The sequence below is a fragment of the Panthera leo genome, chromosome D1, assembly GCF_018350215.1.
Source record: "Panthera leo isolate Ple1 chromosome D1, P.leo_Ple1_pat1.1, whole genome shotgun sequence".
Taxonomy (NCBI): Eukaryota; Metazoa; Chordata; class Mammalia; order Carnivora; family Felidae; genus Panthera; species Panthera leo.
In genome coordinates, this window is record NC_056688.1 from 1,954,558 (window position 1) to 1,974,330 (window position 19,773).

The window sequence follows — 19,773 nt, forward strand, 5'->3', positions numbered from 1 at the left end:
AGCAAGAGAAACGCGTCCAAGACGTCTCCCACGTGGAATCCATCCCTGTAGGACTCTGGTGCCGATCTAATAAAAAATGGCTGTGAACAGTTTGGAAAGCATGAACTCTTCACACATTAGGCTTTTTTGTTCGCAGTTCTTTAAAGATATGTAGCTTTGGAAAACTTAGTGCAACAAGCCCTAATGGTCCTGATACCATGGCCGTATTCAAGATCTTTTCTTAATTTAGTCTTTCATGCTTGAGGTGGAATCTCTAAATTTTTAGTGACCGTATTAGTGATTATATCTATTTCAGGAGAAAATGCATATAAATATGTAATTGTAACTTTCAGCATCTGTTTGTTAATCATTAATTTATGTCACATCATTTTTTAAATAGTTCAGATGCATAATTTAGTAACATCTCTTATTTTGTGACATTTTTCTTAGGATTTCTGCTAAAAATAGTAACTTGAAAAACAATTTAATGAGCAAAATACTGAAAAGTATAACAGATAGAGAAGCCAGTTTCATTCAATATTATGCATGTTTGCATTTGAAAGATCAGTTCATGCTTTGAAATTTTTATTATGCGTGAGCTACCTCGCATCAATTTTTAATACCTGGTTGATGGTGACAACTGATGAGAATTACTGACATTCTGACCAATTTACATCTCCTTTACATGGCTTGAGAACTCCCACGACCTCTCACTGTGATTACCCACATGATAAGAGGTACACAGAAAACTGCCTCTTTTAGGCTGGGAGAATTGTTGGGAAAAAAATAGGTGATGGAATTTTTTCTGAACAATAATTGAACCTGTTGATCTCGTAACTATTTTACTCTTTCTTTTTTCAGATGGTAGATTGTATGTTTGTCAAATTAATCTTTTAGGCCCAATAGCTTAATTTTAAAATAATGCATTGCAATTAAAGTAAAAGAGAATTCTAGAATAAACAATAAGACTAGTACTTTCTTATATTCTTAAACTAAAATTATCTTTTAAATATATTATTTCTTCTCAGACTGCTTTTCGACTTTCTTCCCTTTTAATTAAGGTGAAATCCTATAAAATATGATGACTATGTCCTAGTTTTAGAAAATGTAAGGTAGGGAATATATCTATAATATATACCTCTGTTGGATAAAAACATTTCTCAGTTGTACTTAGAGCTATTTTGTTTTGTGGCTTTTTTTTTTCTTCCTAAAACATCTAAAATTCAGCAAGTATGATCTCCTGTCTCATTGATTCTCCAGGTGAAAGATGTCCTTTGGAATGTAATTCTTAGTAAAGCTTTACCCACCACCACTCCCACTCTCCTTCCCCCAGACCCTCACAGGTTTCACTCCTTTTGACAACAAGGAATGTGTAGCTTACATTAACTTAGATTCTCTCTGTCCCATTGCAGACAGCACAGTAGAAAACACACTAGGTATTTCAACAGATGATTTAATACAAGGGAATTGGTTATACATACGTCGCATGGCCAGAAAAGACAAAAAGGAAGAGTTGGAAGCACATGTTTGCAAGAAGCAACCACCTTTTGTTTGGGCTGGGGGACAGCAGGGAGGAGTCTGAGGTGAATGGCAGGCAGAGCCCCATGGAGGGGCCCATGGAGGGGCGGGGACTCAGGTGCAGGAGGGTGCTGCCCCCTCAGAAGTGCTGGAACCTCTGTTGCTGGGGGTGCTGTAGGACTGGTGCCGGGAGCACCCCCTGGAGAAGCCCCTGGGTTTTCCCTTCTCCTCTGCAAATTCCACGTGGCTGAACCTCATGGGGCCTCAGCTGGCAAGAAACCCTCAATTTGCGGGAGTCTCAGCCTGGGCATCACAGAGCTACAGGAAGAAAAGCAAAGTGGGCGGATGGGAGCTGAGAAACAACCTCCCTCCACAAGCCAGGCATGCTCTTCGTTCGTTCTTCCTTCTGTTGTGTTTGCTTCTTGACTGGGTGTTTGCTTCAGTGATCCCCCTCCTCCTATTCCTAATTTAAACACTCTTGCAACTGTACCCCTCAATTTTTTACTTTTATGTTTTCATTGCTACTCACTTTTAAACAGTTTCTAAGTTGTGTTATGATTTCTACTTCTTTCATGCGTTTTTATTCATAAGTGGCTTTCCTGGTTACTTTTAGTCGCAGATTTCTACTCTTTGTGATCAGAGAATGCTGTCCTATGACACGTATCTTTGAAACTTGTTGAGACTTGCTTTATGGCCCATTATATCATTATGAAACATTTATTTTGTGTTATCTTTGAAAAGAATATGTGTTCTGCTGTGGTTGACTGCCATGTTGAAATTATGTTAAGTTTTTTAACTTTTTTTTTAATGTTTATTTTTGAGAGAGAAAGAGCATGAGCAGGGAAGGGGCAGAGAGAGAGGGAGTCACAGAATCTGAAGCAGGCTCCAGGCTCTGAGCCATCAGCACAAAACCCCCTATGGGGCTCGAACTGACCGCCCCGGAGTTAATCGCTTAACCGACTGAGCCACCCAGGCACCCCAAAATTAAGTTTTTTAAGTGTTTTGTTCACGACTCATACATTTATAAAATGGTTTTTTACTGTCACTCTTTGAGTTATGTAAAATCAGAACACTATCTCTTGATAGGTTAAACTTTTCTGTAACTCTTAAAGTGTTTTTCTTCTGATATTAGTAAGTCTGCATGAACCTTCTTTTAATTATTCTTGGTTAGCTCTATCTTATTTCATACTTCTATTCTCAGCTTTCGGACCTTTTTATATGTGTGTATCATACAAAGAGCCCATAGGTGGTCTTTTTGTGATCTTTAAGTGGATCATTTCATCTATTTAATATTACTTTGGATTACTTTGTATTATTATGTCTTGTATTTTTCTTCTTTTCATTCCTTTGTTAATCTTCCTTTGGACTGATTGTTTTCTCTGATATCTTTCTCTCACAGTTTACAAATTGTACATGCTTTCTACCTTTTTAGTGGCATCCTAGTTAGTTTATCGTACCAACTTAGCTTATCAAAGTTAATGTAAATATATTTACTTATATGGAAGAGAATTGAAGAAGCTGAGAACATTATACACAACCCCAGCCTCATGGAGTTACTGTTACGTGTTTAAGTCTTGGCTGTTGTTTCCACTTCATGCTTGTTCTGACCGGGTCCCATGCCTTCACTGTCCTGTACTCCTTCCTGCCTCCAGGACATTTCGGGTGACTGTCCTCCCCTTCTTCCTGAAGTCACAGGAGTCCTTTGGTGGGAAACTCTTTGCATCCTTATTTCTCTGAAAATGCCTTTAATGTATCCTCTGTTTTTATATATCTTTTAAATGTTTGTTTACTTCTGAGAGAGAGACCGAGCATGAGCAGGGGGGGGGCAGAGAGAGGGAGACACAGAATCCGAAGCAGGCTCTGGGGTTCCGAGCTGTCAGCACAGAGCCCGACGCGGGGCCTGAACTCACAAGCTGTGAGATCACGACCTGAGCCGAAGTTGGACATTCAACCAACTGAGCCACCAGGCGCCCCGTCCTCTGTTTTCAAATGTTTATTTTTCCATATTAACAGTTACTGTCTCATTATATTGAAGGTACAGTGAGATGATTCTGCTCTTTTCTGCTCTCTGCTTTTGCTGCTAAGAAGTCCATTTTTGCTCCTTTGATTTATGTTTACTTTCATACTGCTTTTAAGATCTCTTTGCCTTGGTTTTCTGCAGTTTTACTGAGACTCAGCATGGATTTGTTTTCTTTCTCTCTTTAATTCATTCATTTTGAAATCTTGCTTAAGATTTAATGGGCTTTTGAATTTAGATTGCTCCTGTTCATCTGTGGGCAAGGTCAGTTGGACTCTTCACTCTGCTCTCCTCCTCCTCTTCTGGAACCTGAGTCAGGAGTCGGCCCACCCTCTTCTCTTTACTCACCGTGTGTCTTAGTTCTCTTACTTCCCACTTCCTGGTGTCCTTGTGATACATTCTTAATAAACTCTACCCATGTGTCTTCCGGTCCACTCCCTCTCTACTCAGTCAGATGTAATCTAGTATGGAAGTTTTACATTTTAACCCTTACTATTTTTATTTAATAACATCTTTTAACGCTTATTTATTATTGAGAGAGAGACAGAGCGCGAGCAGGGGAGGGACAGAGAGAGAAGGAGACACAGAATCTGAAGCAGGCTCCAGGCTCTCAAAACAGAGGCTGATGCAGGGCTCGAACCCATGAACCATGAGATCATGACCTGAGCTGAAGTTGGAAGCTTAACTGACTGAGCCACCCAGGCACCCCAATAATTTTTAATTTTTAAAAGTTTGTTTCTTTTCCAGATGTTCTTGTTTATTTTAAGAATCTCTGTCAGTTCTAGAAACATTTACCATAATTGCTTTATGGTTTGTTGTGATTATTCCTATATCTGAAGTCTTTGTGGATTTGATTCTTCTCTACATTGTATATGATAATTTGATGGCAGTGCCTTATTTACTTATATAGTATTTGGGTTTTTGTTAAGCCGTGACATGTAATTATTTTGGTAACATGACTTACAAAGGAGCTATTTGTAGCCTGCAATTAAAACGTATTGAACCATTCAGTTTAGAATGTAGGCTTAGGGTTTGGTTTAGGTTGGGTCAGCATCATGCACCCTTCAAATACTTTGAGATACCTCTAATCTGGAACTATACAAATTAAATTATCCTCTTGAAGTTCATTACAACCTCCAAAGTCGTGCATACAAACTAATGTTAAAGTTCCAACTGTGACAATTATTTTTTGAGGAGAGAGTCCTACATACACACTCACCACTCCACAGTTACTACCAAATTTTGATACGCACTTTCCCTCATAGTCCTTGGGGCACAGGTGAAGGCAGTTTATTTCTCTTTGACTCTTCTGCTGAAAGTGTAATCATTCAGGATTTTAATGGGGGGAGGGGGGGCGTCTTTTATCCTCTCCATTGACCAGATAGTGGACCTCATGTCTGGTCTCACAACCCGTGATTATGAATGTGAAAGCTCAGGGTCACCAGCCCCAGTGACCTCAGGGCCCTGCTTGTCGTTGTCTCACTTGCAGTGCCGGCGCATAAAAAACCCTTTCTAGATTTCTCCGTGTCACCCCAAAAAGAGCCCGATTCTTATTTCACATACCATAAGACTTAGCTTTGTAGACATTTGTCTACAAAATTGCTCTGAACAGAAGGGATAATAAAACCTCTCTTATTTCTCTGAGAGGACCACAGGTTAGACCTTGAATCAGTTCCTAAGCCCCAAGATGCTGGAGAGACCAGAGCATTATCTCTCTGGGTTTTTAAAGGTCAAAAGGGATAAAGCCCAAAACTGAGTCATCTCTTAGATCACTTGGCTCCTGGAGAGATTTTATTTGCACACCACAGTGTTGGTTAGAATTCAAGCCCGTTGCATCTCCTAGAACTCCGTCTTTGGAGGGGAAGAGGAAGTCTGTAGAAGCAGAGCATGACCGGTCTCCCGTCCCCTGTGTACCTCACCCAGGGGCGTCTGGCTCACCTGGCCACCCCAAAAGGAAGGCCTTGGTCAAGGTACAAGGACAGTAACAGCACACTTATTTCTTATTGTGAGGTAATTAGTAAGTGATATCTCTAATCCAGAATACCTTGTGTTTGCATTCGGGATGAAATTAATAAAGATGAAAATTGAATACTCAGCACTTTGTTGTTTGAATAATTCTTCCTTCTCTCAAGGTTGTTTTTGGGTGTGTGGAAGAACATGCTTTAATATTTTATTCAACATAGTTGTTTACGGCAGAAAATAGAAGCTGAAATTCTTTATTTCTTACTTTGAGCGGTTGCAAAAACCATGTGTATGTGTCCTGTAAGTGACTGCACTTTGTGGACTGTCCTTCTCTGTTAAGTAATGCATTCAGTGTTGGAATGGTTTCTCACTGGCTCTGTGCCCTGACTGTTGAAACCTCAGTGCTCCATTTACTCTGAAAGTCATGAACCAGTTCACTTGCTGCGTTAGGATGTTGGCTTTTCTCAGACTTGGAAACAACGCGCACTCACACCAGCATCTTGTGCTGTCTTGTGTTTCTGAGAGTCTGTCATGCACATCAGCAAACCAAAGCATTTTGTTGTCGTGAAAAAATACCTCATTTTGAGGAGGGCGTGGAAGAAAAGACTGCTCAGCCAGTTAGAGATTTTCAGATCCAGTGACGTTTTTTCCTCGTTGGGAATCCACTCTTCTCTCTCTGCTTTTTGAATTGCTGAAACTGTTAGTATGTAACAAGATAACTTCACATGGAAAGTCATGGTGCGCCTGGCACATAGTCCCTATGCTAGAATGTTAGTCATTCCTGTCCTTCGATACCGTGGTCTGCGTTCAGTCTCTCAGTGTGCGACTTGTGGCTCTGTCATCCTTTCCTTGTCTGCTGCGTTCCCCTGGCGCAGTCACGGGGCAGATCGCCTGTGAAAGATTCTTGCCTAGGAGTCAATACGGTCTTGTTAATGTTCTGTTTTGTACAAGGGACAAATGGTTTTTCAAAAAACACGTACCACGTTATTGTGCATACCCACGTTTGATGTGAAAATGGCTGTCAGGGAACCTAGGGGTAAGGACAGTGGGGAAAGGGCCATTCACAGCGACATCCGCCAGTGCCATCCTCCCTGGGACTGCTGCTGGGTTTGCTTTTGTGGACATCTTTGGTTGGTACATAAAAGCTATGACATCTTCAAGGCGCCTGGGTGGCTCAGTTGGTTAAGCGTCCGACTTTGGCTCAGGTCATGATCTTGCGGTTCGTGAGTTCAAGCCCCGCGTAGGGCTCTGTGCTGACAGGTTAGAGCCTGGAGCCTGTTTCAGATTCTGTGTCTCCCTCTCTCTGACCCTCCCCCATTCATGCTCTGTCTCTCTCTGTCTCAAAAATAGATAAACGTTAAAAAAAAAAAAACTATGACATTTTCAAGGCATTAGGAAATTGGCAAATAATTTATACCTGAAACAAAAACTCCTTTCTTTTTTTTTTTTTTTTTTTTTTTTTATGTTAGCTCTCCCTAGCTTCCCGTCGTTTTCTTCTCAGAAGATGTAACAGCTGCTCCCCTCCCTTGTTGTTCAGCCTTGGCCTTGCTTGCTGTCAGTGTCACTACCGAGGCTGCCCCTGTACTTTAGTTCTTCAGCAGTTTATTGGGTGATGACACCCACCTGTCCTGGTTGAGCTCTGCTTGCTCCATTAATAATAATTGTAACTAATCGTAACTGAACTAAATGAAACTAAATGGATCTAAACTAAATGAAATGAGCATTAAGACGTGGCTGAAGCAGAGCCCCCGAGTCTGGCTGGCAAAAGCGGAGGGGCCCGCTGGAGTGTGTTCCGACAGCAAGCGGGACTTAACATCTGGGAGGTTATAAATTAACAGCTCTGCTCAGAGAGTGGGAAGGATGGAGGACAAAGGGAGGGAGAGTAGCTGAGCCCCCGGATGACAGAGCTCAGTTTGGCGGGAACAAAGGCGCTCGCCAGCGCCATCTCCCTCACCCATCCCCCAGCCAAAATCCCAAAGGGAACCAGTTCCTGCCAGTGAACTTGCTCGCTCCGTGCAAACACCCAAGGCTGTGCTTCTGTGGAGCCACCCCTCCGGCAGCGGGTCTGACTCCCTCCCGCTGCCACAGGGTCCCTCCTGAAGTGGATCGCCTAAGGAGAAGCGAGCTAAGCCTGCCCCTCCCGCCCCCGTGCACCTTGCCTACCCACCCCAGCTAATACGCGAGATCCCCAGCACCACAAGCCTGGCAGTGTGCAAGTAGCCCAGACGGGCCACGCCACCCCACAGTGAATCCCGCCCCTAGGAGAGGGGAAGAGAAGGCACACACCAGTCTGACTGTGGCCCCAGCGGTGGGCTGGGGGCAGACATCAGGTCTGACTGTGGCCCCGCCCACCAACTCCAGTTATACACCACAGCACAGGGGAAGGGCCCTGCAGGTCCGCACCACTCCAGGGAATATCCAAAATGACCAAACGGAAGAATTCCCCTCACAAGAATCTCCAGAAAATAACAACAGCTAATGAACTGATCAAAAAGGATTTAAATAATATAACAGAAAGTGAATTTAGAATAATAGTCATAAAATTAATCACTGGGCTTGAAAACAGTATAGAGGACAGCAGAGAATCTATTGCTACAGACGTCAAGGGACTAAGGAACAGTCAGGAGGAGCTGAAAAACGCTTTAAATGAGATGCAAAATAAAATGGAAATGACCACAGCTCGGATTGAAGAGGCAGAGGAGAGAATAGGTGAACTAGAAGATAAAATTATGGAAAAAGAGGAAGCTGAGAAAAAGAGAGATAAAAAAATCCAGGAGTATGAGGGGAAAATTAGAGAACTAAGTGATGCACTAAAGACAAATAATATTTGCATAATTGGTATTCCAGAGGAGGAAGAGAGAGGGAAAGGTGCTGAAGGTGTACTTGAAGAAATAATAGCTGAGAACTTCCTTGATCTGAGGAAGGAAAAAGGCATTGAAATCCAAGAGGCACAGAGAACTCCCTTCAGACGTAACTTGAATCGATCTTCTGCACGACATACCGTACTGAAACTGGAAAAATACAAGGATAAAGAGAAAATTCTGAAAGCAGCGAGGGATAGACGTGCCCTAACATATAAAGGGAGACCTATAAGACTCGTGACTGATCTCTCTTCTGAAACTTGGCAGGCCAGAAAGAAATGGCAGGAGATCTTCAATGTGATGCACAGAAAAAAATATGCAGCCGAGAATCCTTTATCCAGCAAGTCTGTCATTTAGAATAGAAGGAGAGACAAAGCTCTTCCCAAACAAACAAAAACTGAAGGAATTCATCACCACTAAACCAGCCCTACAAGAGATCCTAAGGGGGCTCCTGTAAGACAAAGTACCACAGACATCGCTACAAGCATAAAACATAGACATCACAATGACTCTAAACCCATATCTTTCTATAATAACACTGAATATAAATGGACTAAATGCGCCAACCAAAAGACACATGGTATCAGAATGTATAAAAAAACAAGACCCATCTATTTGCTGTCTACAAGAGACTCATTTTAGACCTGAGGACACCTTCAGATTGAGAGTGAGGGGATGGAGAACTATTTATCATGCTACTGGAAGCCAAAAGAAAGCTGGAGTAGCCATACTTATATCAGACAAACCAGACTTTAAATTAAAGGCTGTAACAAGAGATGAAGAAGGGCATTATATAATAATTACAGGGTCTATCCATCAGGAAGAGCTAACAATTATAAATGTCTATGCGCCGAATACGGGAGCCCCCAAAATATATAAAACAATTACTCATAAACATAAGCAACCTTATTGATAAGAATGTGGTAATTGCAGGGGACTTTAACACTCCACTTACAGCAATGGATAGATCATCTAGACACACGGTCAATAAAGAAACAAGGGCCCTGAATGATACATTGGACCAGATGGACTTGACAGATATATTTAGAACTCTGCATCCCAAAGCAACAGAATATACTTTCTTCTCGAGTGCACATGGAACATTCTCCAAGATAGATCACATAGTGGGTCACAAAACAGCCCTTCATAAGTATACAAGAATTGAAATCATACCATGCATACTTTCAGACCACAATGCGATGAAGCTTGAAATCAACCACAGGAAAAAGTCTGGAAAACCTCCAAAAGCATGGAGGTTAAAGAACACCCTACTAAAGAATGAGTGGGTCAACCAGGCAATTAGAGAAGAAATTTAAAAATATATGGAAACAGATGAAAATGAAAATACAACAATCCAAACGCTTTGGGATGCAGCAATGGCAGTCCTGAGAGGAAAATACATTGCAATCCAGGCCTATCTCAAGAAACAAGAAAAATCCCAAATACAAAATCTAACAGCACACCTAAAGGAAATAGAAGCAGAGCAGCAAAGGCAGCCTAAACCCAGCAGAAGAAGAGAAATAATAAAGATCAGAGCAGAAATAAACAATATAGAATCTAAAAAAACTGGAGAGCAGATCAACGAAACCAAGATTGGTTTTTTGAAAAAATAAACAAAATTGACAAACCTCTAGCCAGGCTTCTCAAGAAGAAAAGGCAGAGGACCCAAATAGATAAAATCATGAATGAAAATGGAATTATTACAACCAATCCCTCAGAGATACAAACAATTATCAGGGAATACTATGAAAAATTATATGCCAACAAACTGGACAACCTGGAAGAAATGGACAAATTCCTAAACACCCATACTCTTCTAAAACTCAATCTGGAGGAAATAGAAAGTTTGAACAGACCCATAACCAGCGAAGAAATGGAATGGGTTATCAAAAATTTCCCAACAAATAAGAGTCCAGGACCAGATGGCTTCCCAGGGGAGTTCTACCAGACATTTAAAGCAGAGATAGTACCTATTCTTCTCAAGCTATTCCAAGAAATAGAAAGGGAAGGAAAACTTCCAGACTCATTCTATGAAGCCAGTATTACTTTGATTACTAATCCAGACAGAGACCCAGTAAAAAAGAACTACAGGACAATATCCCTGATGAATATGGATGCAAAAATTCTCAATAAGATACTAGCAAATCGAATTCAACAGCATATAAAAAGAATTATTCACCATGATCAAGTGGGATTCATTCCTGGGATGCAGGGCTGGTTCAACATTCGCAAATCAATCAACGTGATACATCACATTAATAACAGAAAAGAGAAGAACCATATGATCCTGTCAATCGAGGCAGAAAAGGCATTTGACAAAATTCAGCACCCTTTCTTAATAAAAACCCTTGGGAAAGTCGGGATAGAAGGAACATACTTAAACATCATAAAAGCCATTTATGAAAAGCCCACAGCTAACATCATCCTCCATGGGGAAAAACTGAGAGCTTTTTCCCTGAGATCAGGAACACGACAGGGATGCCCACTCTCACCGCTGTTGTTTAACATAGTGTTGGAAGTGCTAGCATCAGCAATCAGACAACAAAAGGAAATCAAAGGCATCAAAATTGGCAAAGATGAAGTCAAGCTTTCGCTTTTGGCAGATGACATGATACTATACATGGGAAATCCGACAGACTCCACCAAAAGTCTGCTAGAACTGATACATGAATCCAGCAAAGTTGCAGGATACAAAATCAATGTACAGAAATCAGTTGCATTCTTATACACTAACAATGAAGCAACAGAAAGACAAATAAAGAAACTGATCCCATTCACAGTTGCACCAAGAAGCATAAAATACCTAGGAATAAATGTAACCAAAGACGTAAAAGATCTGTATGCTGAAAACTATAGAAAGCTTATGAAGGTAATTGAAGAAGATATAAAGAAATGGAAAGACATTCCCTGCTCATGGATTGGAAGAATAAATAGTGTCAAAATGTCAATACTAACCAAAGCTATCTACACATTCAATGCAATCCCAATCAAAATTGCACCAGGATTCTTCTCGAAACTAGAACAAGCAGTCCTAAAATTCATATGGAACCACAAAAGGCCCCGAATATCCAAAGTAATTTTGAAGAAGAAGACCAAAGCAGGAGACATCACAATCCCCAACTTTAGCCTCTACTACAAAGCTGTCATCATCAAGACAGCATGGTATTGGCACAAAAACAGACACATAGACCAATGGAATAGAATAGAAACCCCAGAACTAGACCCACAAACATATGGCCAACTAATCTTTGACAAAGCAGGAAAGAACATCCAATGGAAAAAAGACAGTCTCTTTAACAAATGGTGCTGGGAGAACTGGACAGCAACATGCAGAAGGTTGAAACTAGACCACTTTCTCACACCATTCACAAAAATAAACTCATAATGGATAAAGGACCTGAATGTGAGACGGGAAACCATCAAAACCCTAGAGGAGAAAGCAGGAAAAGACCTCTCTGACTTCAGCCATAGCAATCTCTTACTCAACACATCCCCAAAGGCAAGGGAATTAAAAGCAAAAATGAATTACTGGGACCTTATGAAGATAAAAAGCTTCTGCACAGTAAAGGAAACAATCAACAAAACTAAAAGGCAACCAATGGAATGGGAAAAGATATTTGCAAATGACATATCAGACAAAGGGCTAGTATCCAAAATCTATAAAGAGCTCACCAAACTCCACACCCGAAAAACAAATAACCCAGTGAAGAAATGGGCTGAAAACATGAATAGACACTTTTCTAAAGAAGACATCCGGAGGGCCAACAGGCACATGAAAAGATGCTCAACGTTGCTCCTCATCAGGGAAATACAAATCAAAACCACACTCAGATATCACCTCACACCAGTCAGAGTGGCCAAAATGAAGAAATCAGGAGACTATAGATGCTGGAGAGGATGTGGAGAAACGGGAACCCTCTTGCACTGTTGGTGGGAATGCAAATTGGTGCAGCCACTCTGGAAAGCAGTGTGGAGGTTCCTCAGAAAATTAAAAATAGACCTACCCTATGACCCAGCAGTAGCACTGCTAGGAATTTACCCAAGGGATACAGGAGTACTGATGCATAGGGGCACTTGTACCCCAATGTTTACAGCAGCACTCTCCACAATAGCCAAATTATGGAAAGAGCCTAAATGTCCATCAACTGATGAATGGATAAAGAAATTGTGGTTTATATACACAATGGAATACTATGTGGCAATGAGAAAGAACGAAATATGGCCCTTTGTAGCAATGTGGATGGAACTGGAGAGTGTGATGCTAAGTGAAATAAGCCATACAGAGAAAGACAGATACCATATGGTTTCACTCTTATGTGGATCCTGAGAAACATAACAGAAACCCACGGGGGAGGGGAAGGAAAAAGAAAAAAAAGGTTAGAGTGAGAGAGAGACAAAGCATAAGAGACTCTTAAAAACTGAGAACAAACTGAGGGTTGACGGGGGGTGGGAGGGAGGAGAGGGTGGGTGATGGGTATTGAGGAGGGCACCTTTTGGGATGAGCACTGGGTGTTGTATGGAATCCAATTTGATAATAAATTTCCTATATTGAAAAAAAAAAGACCGTGGCTGGTTTGGGGGCGCCTGGGTGGTTCATTCAGTTGAGCGTCCGACTTTAGCTCAGGTCATGATCTCGCGGTCTGTGAGTTCGAGCCTTGCGTCGGGCTCTGTGCTGACATCTCAGAGCCTGGAGCCTGCTTTGGATTCTGTGTCTCGCTCTCTCTCTGCCCCTCCCCCATTCATGGTCTGTCTCTCTCTCTCTCAAAAATAAATAAACTTTAAAAAAAATTAAAACTAAATAAATAACAAACATGGCTCGTTTGGATTCCTTTGGTTCATTCAGGACCTTGGCATAGATCCTAGGAATAGTCAGTCGTTACCACGTTTAGTAAAGCTGTGTTTGACCAGTGAAATGAAATGACAGAGCAGCCATCTGACCTGGTAATGGGCTGTCGGTTCTTTCTGCCCTTGAACTTCCTCTTAGAACTTAGTCCTATTTTATTTCCTTTTTTGTTCCCTTCCTCCCCTTTCCCTTCCACAGTCTTGTCAGAAATCCACTTCTGGAGAGACATAGTTTCTTCCAGGAATGTCAAACTTTTGCCCTTCTCATTAAGAATGCATTTATACTTATATGCATTATATGTATGCAGTACATACGTGTGTCTATTTAGGAATGGGTTTGTATATAGATTACATGTACGTGTTACCTATGTGTGTCTGATTAGGAACGCGTTTATATATGTGTTACACGTGTGTGTGTGTGTGTGTGAGAGAGAGAGAAAGAGAGAGACAGACAGACAGAAAGAGCCGTCCCCCTGTTGTCCCAGAACCACTGCACCTGTTCTCTACTCTACCTTGGGGTCTCTTAGTTTCCGGCTGCTGGAAAGAAACCATTGTCTCTTATCCGGAGGCCCAGTGGGATCTGCGTGGCCCTGGAGTGTCTCTCGTTAGCCGTGTGCTCTCCCCGAGCCTCCCCGTGATCGCAAGAATGAAGCACTCCCTTAACTGAAACCTTAAGTCACACACTCATTTCTGTTTTTGAATTGAGTAAACTCTTGGTTTGGGCTTAATCATAGGGATTAAGACTCAGGAAAGGTGGTTTCTGCCCCAGAAAGATTTTAGGAAATAGTTATCTAGAGAAGAATGAAGAATTACCAGAGGATGAAAGTGAACTTACTACTGCATGGAAATGAAGATATTACCCCCTTTTCTGTAACCTTTGTAGAACTACCTATCTGTTGTGTCTGTTTCTAGTTTGTTTTTTGGCTCTTTAAAATGATTGTATGTTGAGTCTTTTAATATCTTCCTTATCCTAGAAAAAGTATGTTGGACAAAGACATGGCCATGTGACCAGGAGAAACCACCGCCTCTGTGCACTTGTTGGTCATTGTTGCATACACCGCGGGTAAACGTACAAGAGACCGCAGTCTTACCAGTGTCATCAAGTCACATATCTCAGAGGACCTTGATGTCACATAGACCAATGCATGAGTCAGTGATAATGTCCCCTAGAGCCTGGCAAAGTACCACCCAAGGGACACACCTGCCCTCATTTTCTGGAAATAGTTTTATTGAAACCCTGCCTTGTCTTTTCATTTCTGTGCTGTCTGTGGCCACTTCGACACCACAACAGCATAGTTGAGTAATTATGACAGAGAACTTAGGACCCACAAAGCCTGGTGTGTTTGCTCTCTGGACCTTTGTGGGAAAAATTGCTAACCTTTGGCGTAGTCAATGCTAGAATTTCCATGGGTGACAAAAATACTCTGAGAGAGAACCATCTTCTAAAATCTCTGTTAAAAACAAAATACTACTTCGTGTGTCATTTTACTTAAGTCTAATATAGTATCCTAGTTAGAAAATTATTTCAGTTAAAATACAAAATCCTGGATTTGCACCTATTTTGTGCCCAGTTAGGGTAGGTTTCCTTGTCTAAAAGATAATCCTTGCTTCATAGTTAAGATTTAAAGTATCCATAACCATTTCCCCCAGCAGCTCCATAATCACATAATGATTTTCTCTGAATACACTTAGCTTTTTAATGACAAGATGAACTTTAAAATGTCAAAGCCATTCTTCAAAGGAACACAATTTACTCAAATGTATTTAGTCATTAGAAAAAGGCTTTCCCTAAAATAATCAGCTGACTAAAGATATAACTGTAATCCCTCAGTAGTTTCACCACAAATTATGCTGTTTGGATGTTGTAATTTATTCATGGTGATTTTAGCTCCTACGTATTTGAATTAAATATCCATTCACATTTGTTTGAAAGCGTGATTTCTTCTCTGTGTATTCGTAGTGTAGCTGTACTGTGCTCTCTGCATTGGCTCAGAGGGGCCATCGATCCCCATTCTTGCTGCTATGCGGACCACTGCTGCTAAGTGTGGCTCCCCCAGACCCCTGCCTACCCCCTTTCCTGTGTGGTTCCACATGTAACACATGCGGCCACCTTAAGACACCAGGGTTTCAAAACCGAGTGGGACCACAGAGGATCTTAGTACCTTGTGAAGTGTTGTGGTGTCAGTAGTTTATGCCACGTTTCCAGAAGGATGACATGGCATACTGTTCTTTTAGAACTCCAACCTGATTCATCAGAAGGTGTGTCCTCCTAACGATCGACAAGGGTCTCCAGTACTGTCCTTCATCGTCCTGGAACAGTTCAATGCCATTCGCTTAGTGCAGACCGTCCACCAGTCTCTTGCCGCTCTCAGCAAAGTCATCAGAGGGACCACCTTACTGAGTTCAGAAGTACAGAAACTGGCCAGCGCTTTACTAAACCAAAAGGTAAGCCCACTTAAGGACACGTGTTTTTATTTCCTTATAAAAAGTGACTGTTCCATTATGTATACATTTGTCAAGTCTTACAGTTAATAGTAATAGAAAATCCAAGTCAAACTAGCTTAAGCCAGGTAGGAATTCATTGGCTGATATAAGTGGAGGATTCCAGGGGGGCCAACATGAAGTCAGCTTGAGGCAGGGGCTTCAAATTGTCACTAGGATCTTAGCTTGTGTTGTTTATCTACCTGTCTAGGCACGTCGTATGTGAGTGCATAGACATACACACATGTATATGTGTGCATGTGTTTTTGTATATATGTATGTATGTGTATATATGCACATAGGTGTGTATGTTTGTATATGTATGTGTGTGTGTGGATGTGTATATATGAATGCGTATGTGTGTATATATATGTATGTATGTGTATATATGTGTGTATGTGTATATGTATGTGTGTATATATATGTATGTGTGTATGGATGGGTGGGTGTGTATATATGTACATGTGCGTGTACATATGGATATATGTATATGTATGTGTGTATATATGTATGTGTATGTATGCATGCGTGTATACATGTAGGTGTGTATGCACATGTGTGTATATATGTATGTGTGTATATATGTATGTGTATACGTATGGATGGATGTGTATATATGCATGTGTGTATATATGTATGTGTGCATGTGTGTGTATATATGTATGTGTGTAAGTATGGATGGGTGTGTATGTGTGTATATATGTATGTGTATATATGTACGTGTCTACATATGGGTGGATGTGTATATATGTTATGTGTATGCATATATGTATGTGTGTACATATAGATGGATGTGTATATATGTATGTGTGTGTATATATGATGTGTGTATATGTATGCATGTGTACATATATATGTATGTATGCATGTATGCATGTGTGTGTATGTGTGTGTGTGCATGTATGGATGGGTGTGTATATATGTGTATATGCATGCGTGTGTGTGTATATGTGTATGTATGTGTGTATTATGCATGCATGTGTGTGTGTGTATATGTATGTGTGTATGCATGTGTGTGTGTGTGTATATGTATGTGTGTATGGATGGATGTGTATGTATGTATGCATGTGTACATTTATATGTATGTGTGTATATATGCATGTGTGTATGTATGAGTGGATGTGTATATATGTATGCGTGTGTCTATGTGTGTGTGTGTGTGTGTGTGTGTGTGTATATGTATGTATGTGTGTTGATTTCACTTTGGGGCAGGTTCTCTGTACATGGTGGTATCCTGGCAGTCTGAGTCTTATTATCCTCTGAGCTCCCAAGTCCAACAGAAAAGAAACCTTTTTCCCGGTAACTCAAGCAAAAATCTTGGGATTAGCTGTAATCCAAAATGATTGGCTTGTGTAGTCCCTTGGTTGTTCTCTGGGCAGGATTTGCAAAGCTCTCATCGGTAGGGCTTCGCCTGAATGCCCGTCCCAGCAGCTGGAGATAGATTCAGCTTCATCTGTTAACGTGTATACTGCAAGTAAGGGAGGGATGGTTATCTGGTGGAAAAATCAAGGTACTTTTAGCAGAAGAAAGGGAAATCATGTCTCTTGCTGAATAATTAGCATGTGTGTAACATGTATGTATGTGTGTATGTACAGACATGTACACGTCAGTAAAATCCATGTATCACAGATCCATAGGGAGAAACAAAATGATTGGAGTATCTGCCATAGGTTTATTTTAGTGACTTGGAGAACATAAACCCTGCAGAACTTGGCATCTGGAGAAGATGTCCCTGGGTTCTATAGGAACTTAGAAAAGAGTCTGATTCTCCCCCCACGCCCTGACACCGTTTACCCTTAACATAGGGAAAACCCTGATGCTCAACTTAAAGTCTGGTCTATTTGAACATAGAAGATGGCGTTGCTACAACTACTTGAATCAATCATAATCAAAATACTATAGTATGTTACACTAGAAGTTGTATCTAATTGATTTTTAATTTAAAGTAGATACATCACCTATCATGAAAGCTTCTTACCATTTCAAGGAAACACGGGATTCTAAGAGCTTTGAAGAACTTTCCGTTAATTAGCTCATTAATCACCACATTAACAATACAAGGTGGTGCTACTGTTAACATTATTCTAGTGTGAGGATCCTGAGGCAGAATGTGTTAAGTGACCTAACCAGAGACACACAGGTATTAAATGCTTAACTATTACACCAGTAGTTGTACAGTCAAGATGAACCCAGGCAGGTCTCCCTTCCATATAAATGTAAAAGATGTAAATTTATCAACACTTTAATCTTCATGAGAGTGTATTTCTTTAAAATCCAACTACATGCTGCCTAAGGGCAAGATGTATGGTGTTACATTTAATTACATTGGAATTAGGTGTAGGAGGAGAGTAACACTGATGGCAGAACACCGCTTGTACAGTAGAGAACAGAGTTCAGGGGGACTCGTGTACAGTGGAGTGTAGAAAATTAAGCTTAGGTCAGATCTTCAGGCTTTTAAAAAGCCGAAGAAAAGGTGTTGGGATTAAAATCTGTAGGCAATAAGAGTATTTTTATGTAGAAATAATGACACAGAATGGCTAAGAATGTGGCCTGTGGAATAGGTCTGTCTGCCACTTAGGAGCTGTGTGACTGTGGGCAAGTCACGTAAGCCTCTCTAAACTTTTTTTTTAAGTTTATTATGATTTTCTAATATAATTTATTGTCTAGTTAGCTAACCTACAGAGTTTATAGTGAGCTCTTTGTTTTGAGAGTAGATTTCCCATGGTTCATCACTTACATACAACACCCAGTGCTCATCCCAACAAGTCCCCTCCTCAGTGCCCATCCCCCATCTAGCCCATCCTCCAACCCACCCCACCCCCCTGCAACCCTGTTTGTTCACTGTCTTTAAGAGTCTCTTATGGTTTGCCTCGCCCTCTATTTGACACCATTTTTTCCCCTTCCCTTCCCCCGTTGTCTTCTGTTAAGTTTCTCAAATTCCACATATGAGTGAAAACATGTTATCTTTCTCTGACTGACTTCTTTCACTTAGCATAATACTTTCCAGTTCCATCCATGTTGTTGTAAATGGCATGATTTCATTCTTTTGAGAGAGAGGGAGAGAAGGCGTGTGCGCGCATGCCAGCAGGGCAGAAGCAGAGAGAGAGGGAGACGGAGAATCCCAAGCAGGCTCCGCATCACGGGGGGCTCCATCCCACAAACCATGAGACCATGACCTGAGCCGAAATCGAGAGTCGGATGCTTAACCCACTGAGCCTCCCAGGTGCCCCTAAACTTAGTTTTCTTATTTGTCAAATAAGGATAATAATGGTACCTACTCTAAGGGATTGGTATGGAAATTAAATTGACTCATAGGTAAAGTGCTTGGCACTTTAGAGCAAGCACCCTCTAAATTTTAGTTGTTTTTGTTACTGTTACTTTAAGAGAACTTTTTTATGTAAAAAGCTGCTTTTGGAGTAGCTGACTGGTAACACTGCAAAACGAGTTAACAGAAGTAGGGATGCCACATACGTTATTGTGTAGTCACCCTAGCAAGAGGTGGTTAGGGCCTGGAGTGGGGTAATCGAGGGGGTCATATGTGGTGTTAATCGGCATACCTGGCCTGTAAACCATCTGGGTGAATTTGGGCATAAACACTTGAAAAAATGAAATATTTTTTATAATTGTATAATAATGTGGCTTACATTAAGACCATATTGAAAGATAAAAAATTCAATGGGCTTTATTATGTGAACATTTCCCATGAGTAGGACCAAGGGATGGTGTTTTTCGCGAGGTCATAGATTTTTCATTCTTGATAGCAAGTCTTTCTCTTCTTTGGCTCACTGAGCTCTACTCAGTGTTTGCACACTTGGCACAGCACAGGGCCGGATGACTTCTTCATTACGGTGAGTTGAGGGTGTAAACAATCTTCATTAATGTATTAAATGAAGGTTTGTGTGTTACACTTGGAATTGAGATATGCAGCCTCTAAAATATCACTGTTTTTGAAATACTTTTTGTAATTTGCCAAAAAGTATTTCAAAAACAGTGATATTGAAAACAAATTGATTAAACTTCTTTCCGAGGATGAAAGTATGTCGTGCAAAGCATATTTATATTATACCCCAGAGAGTGTCTCGAGATGTGTCCGGGTGTCTGATGAGACTCCGC

The 19,773-nt window shown here is 41.0% G+C and overlaps 1 protein-coding gene across 3 annotated transcripts in view; it reads left to right on the top strand.

The window, feature by feature from the left end:
- DYNC2H1 (dynein cytoplasmic 2 heavy chain 1) overlaps positions 1–19,773 on the top strand; it is a 342,439-nt gene that overhangs the window by 243,101 nt on the left and 79,565 nt on the right. For all 3 annotated transcript variants that reach the window (XR_006193953.1, XM_042906646.1, XM_042906647.1), the window contains exon 84: positions 15,415–15,624. Coding sequence is in view for 2 of the 3 variants with exons in the window: in XM_042906646.1 (XP_042762580.1) it covers positions 15,415–15,624 (210 nt within the window). In the remaining variant the exon portion in view is untranslated. The remainder of the gene's footprint in view (positions 1–15,414; positions 15,625–19,773) is intronic.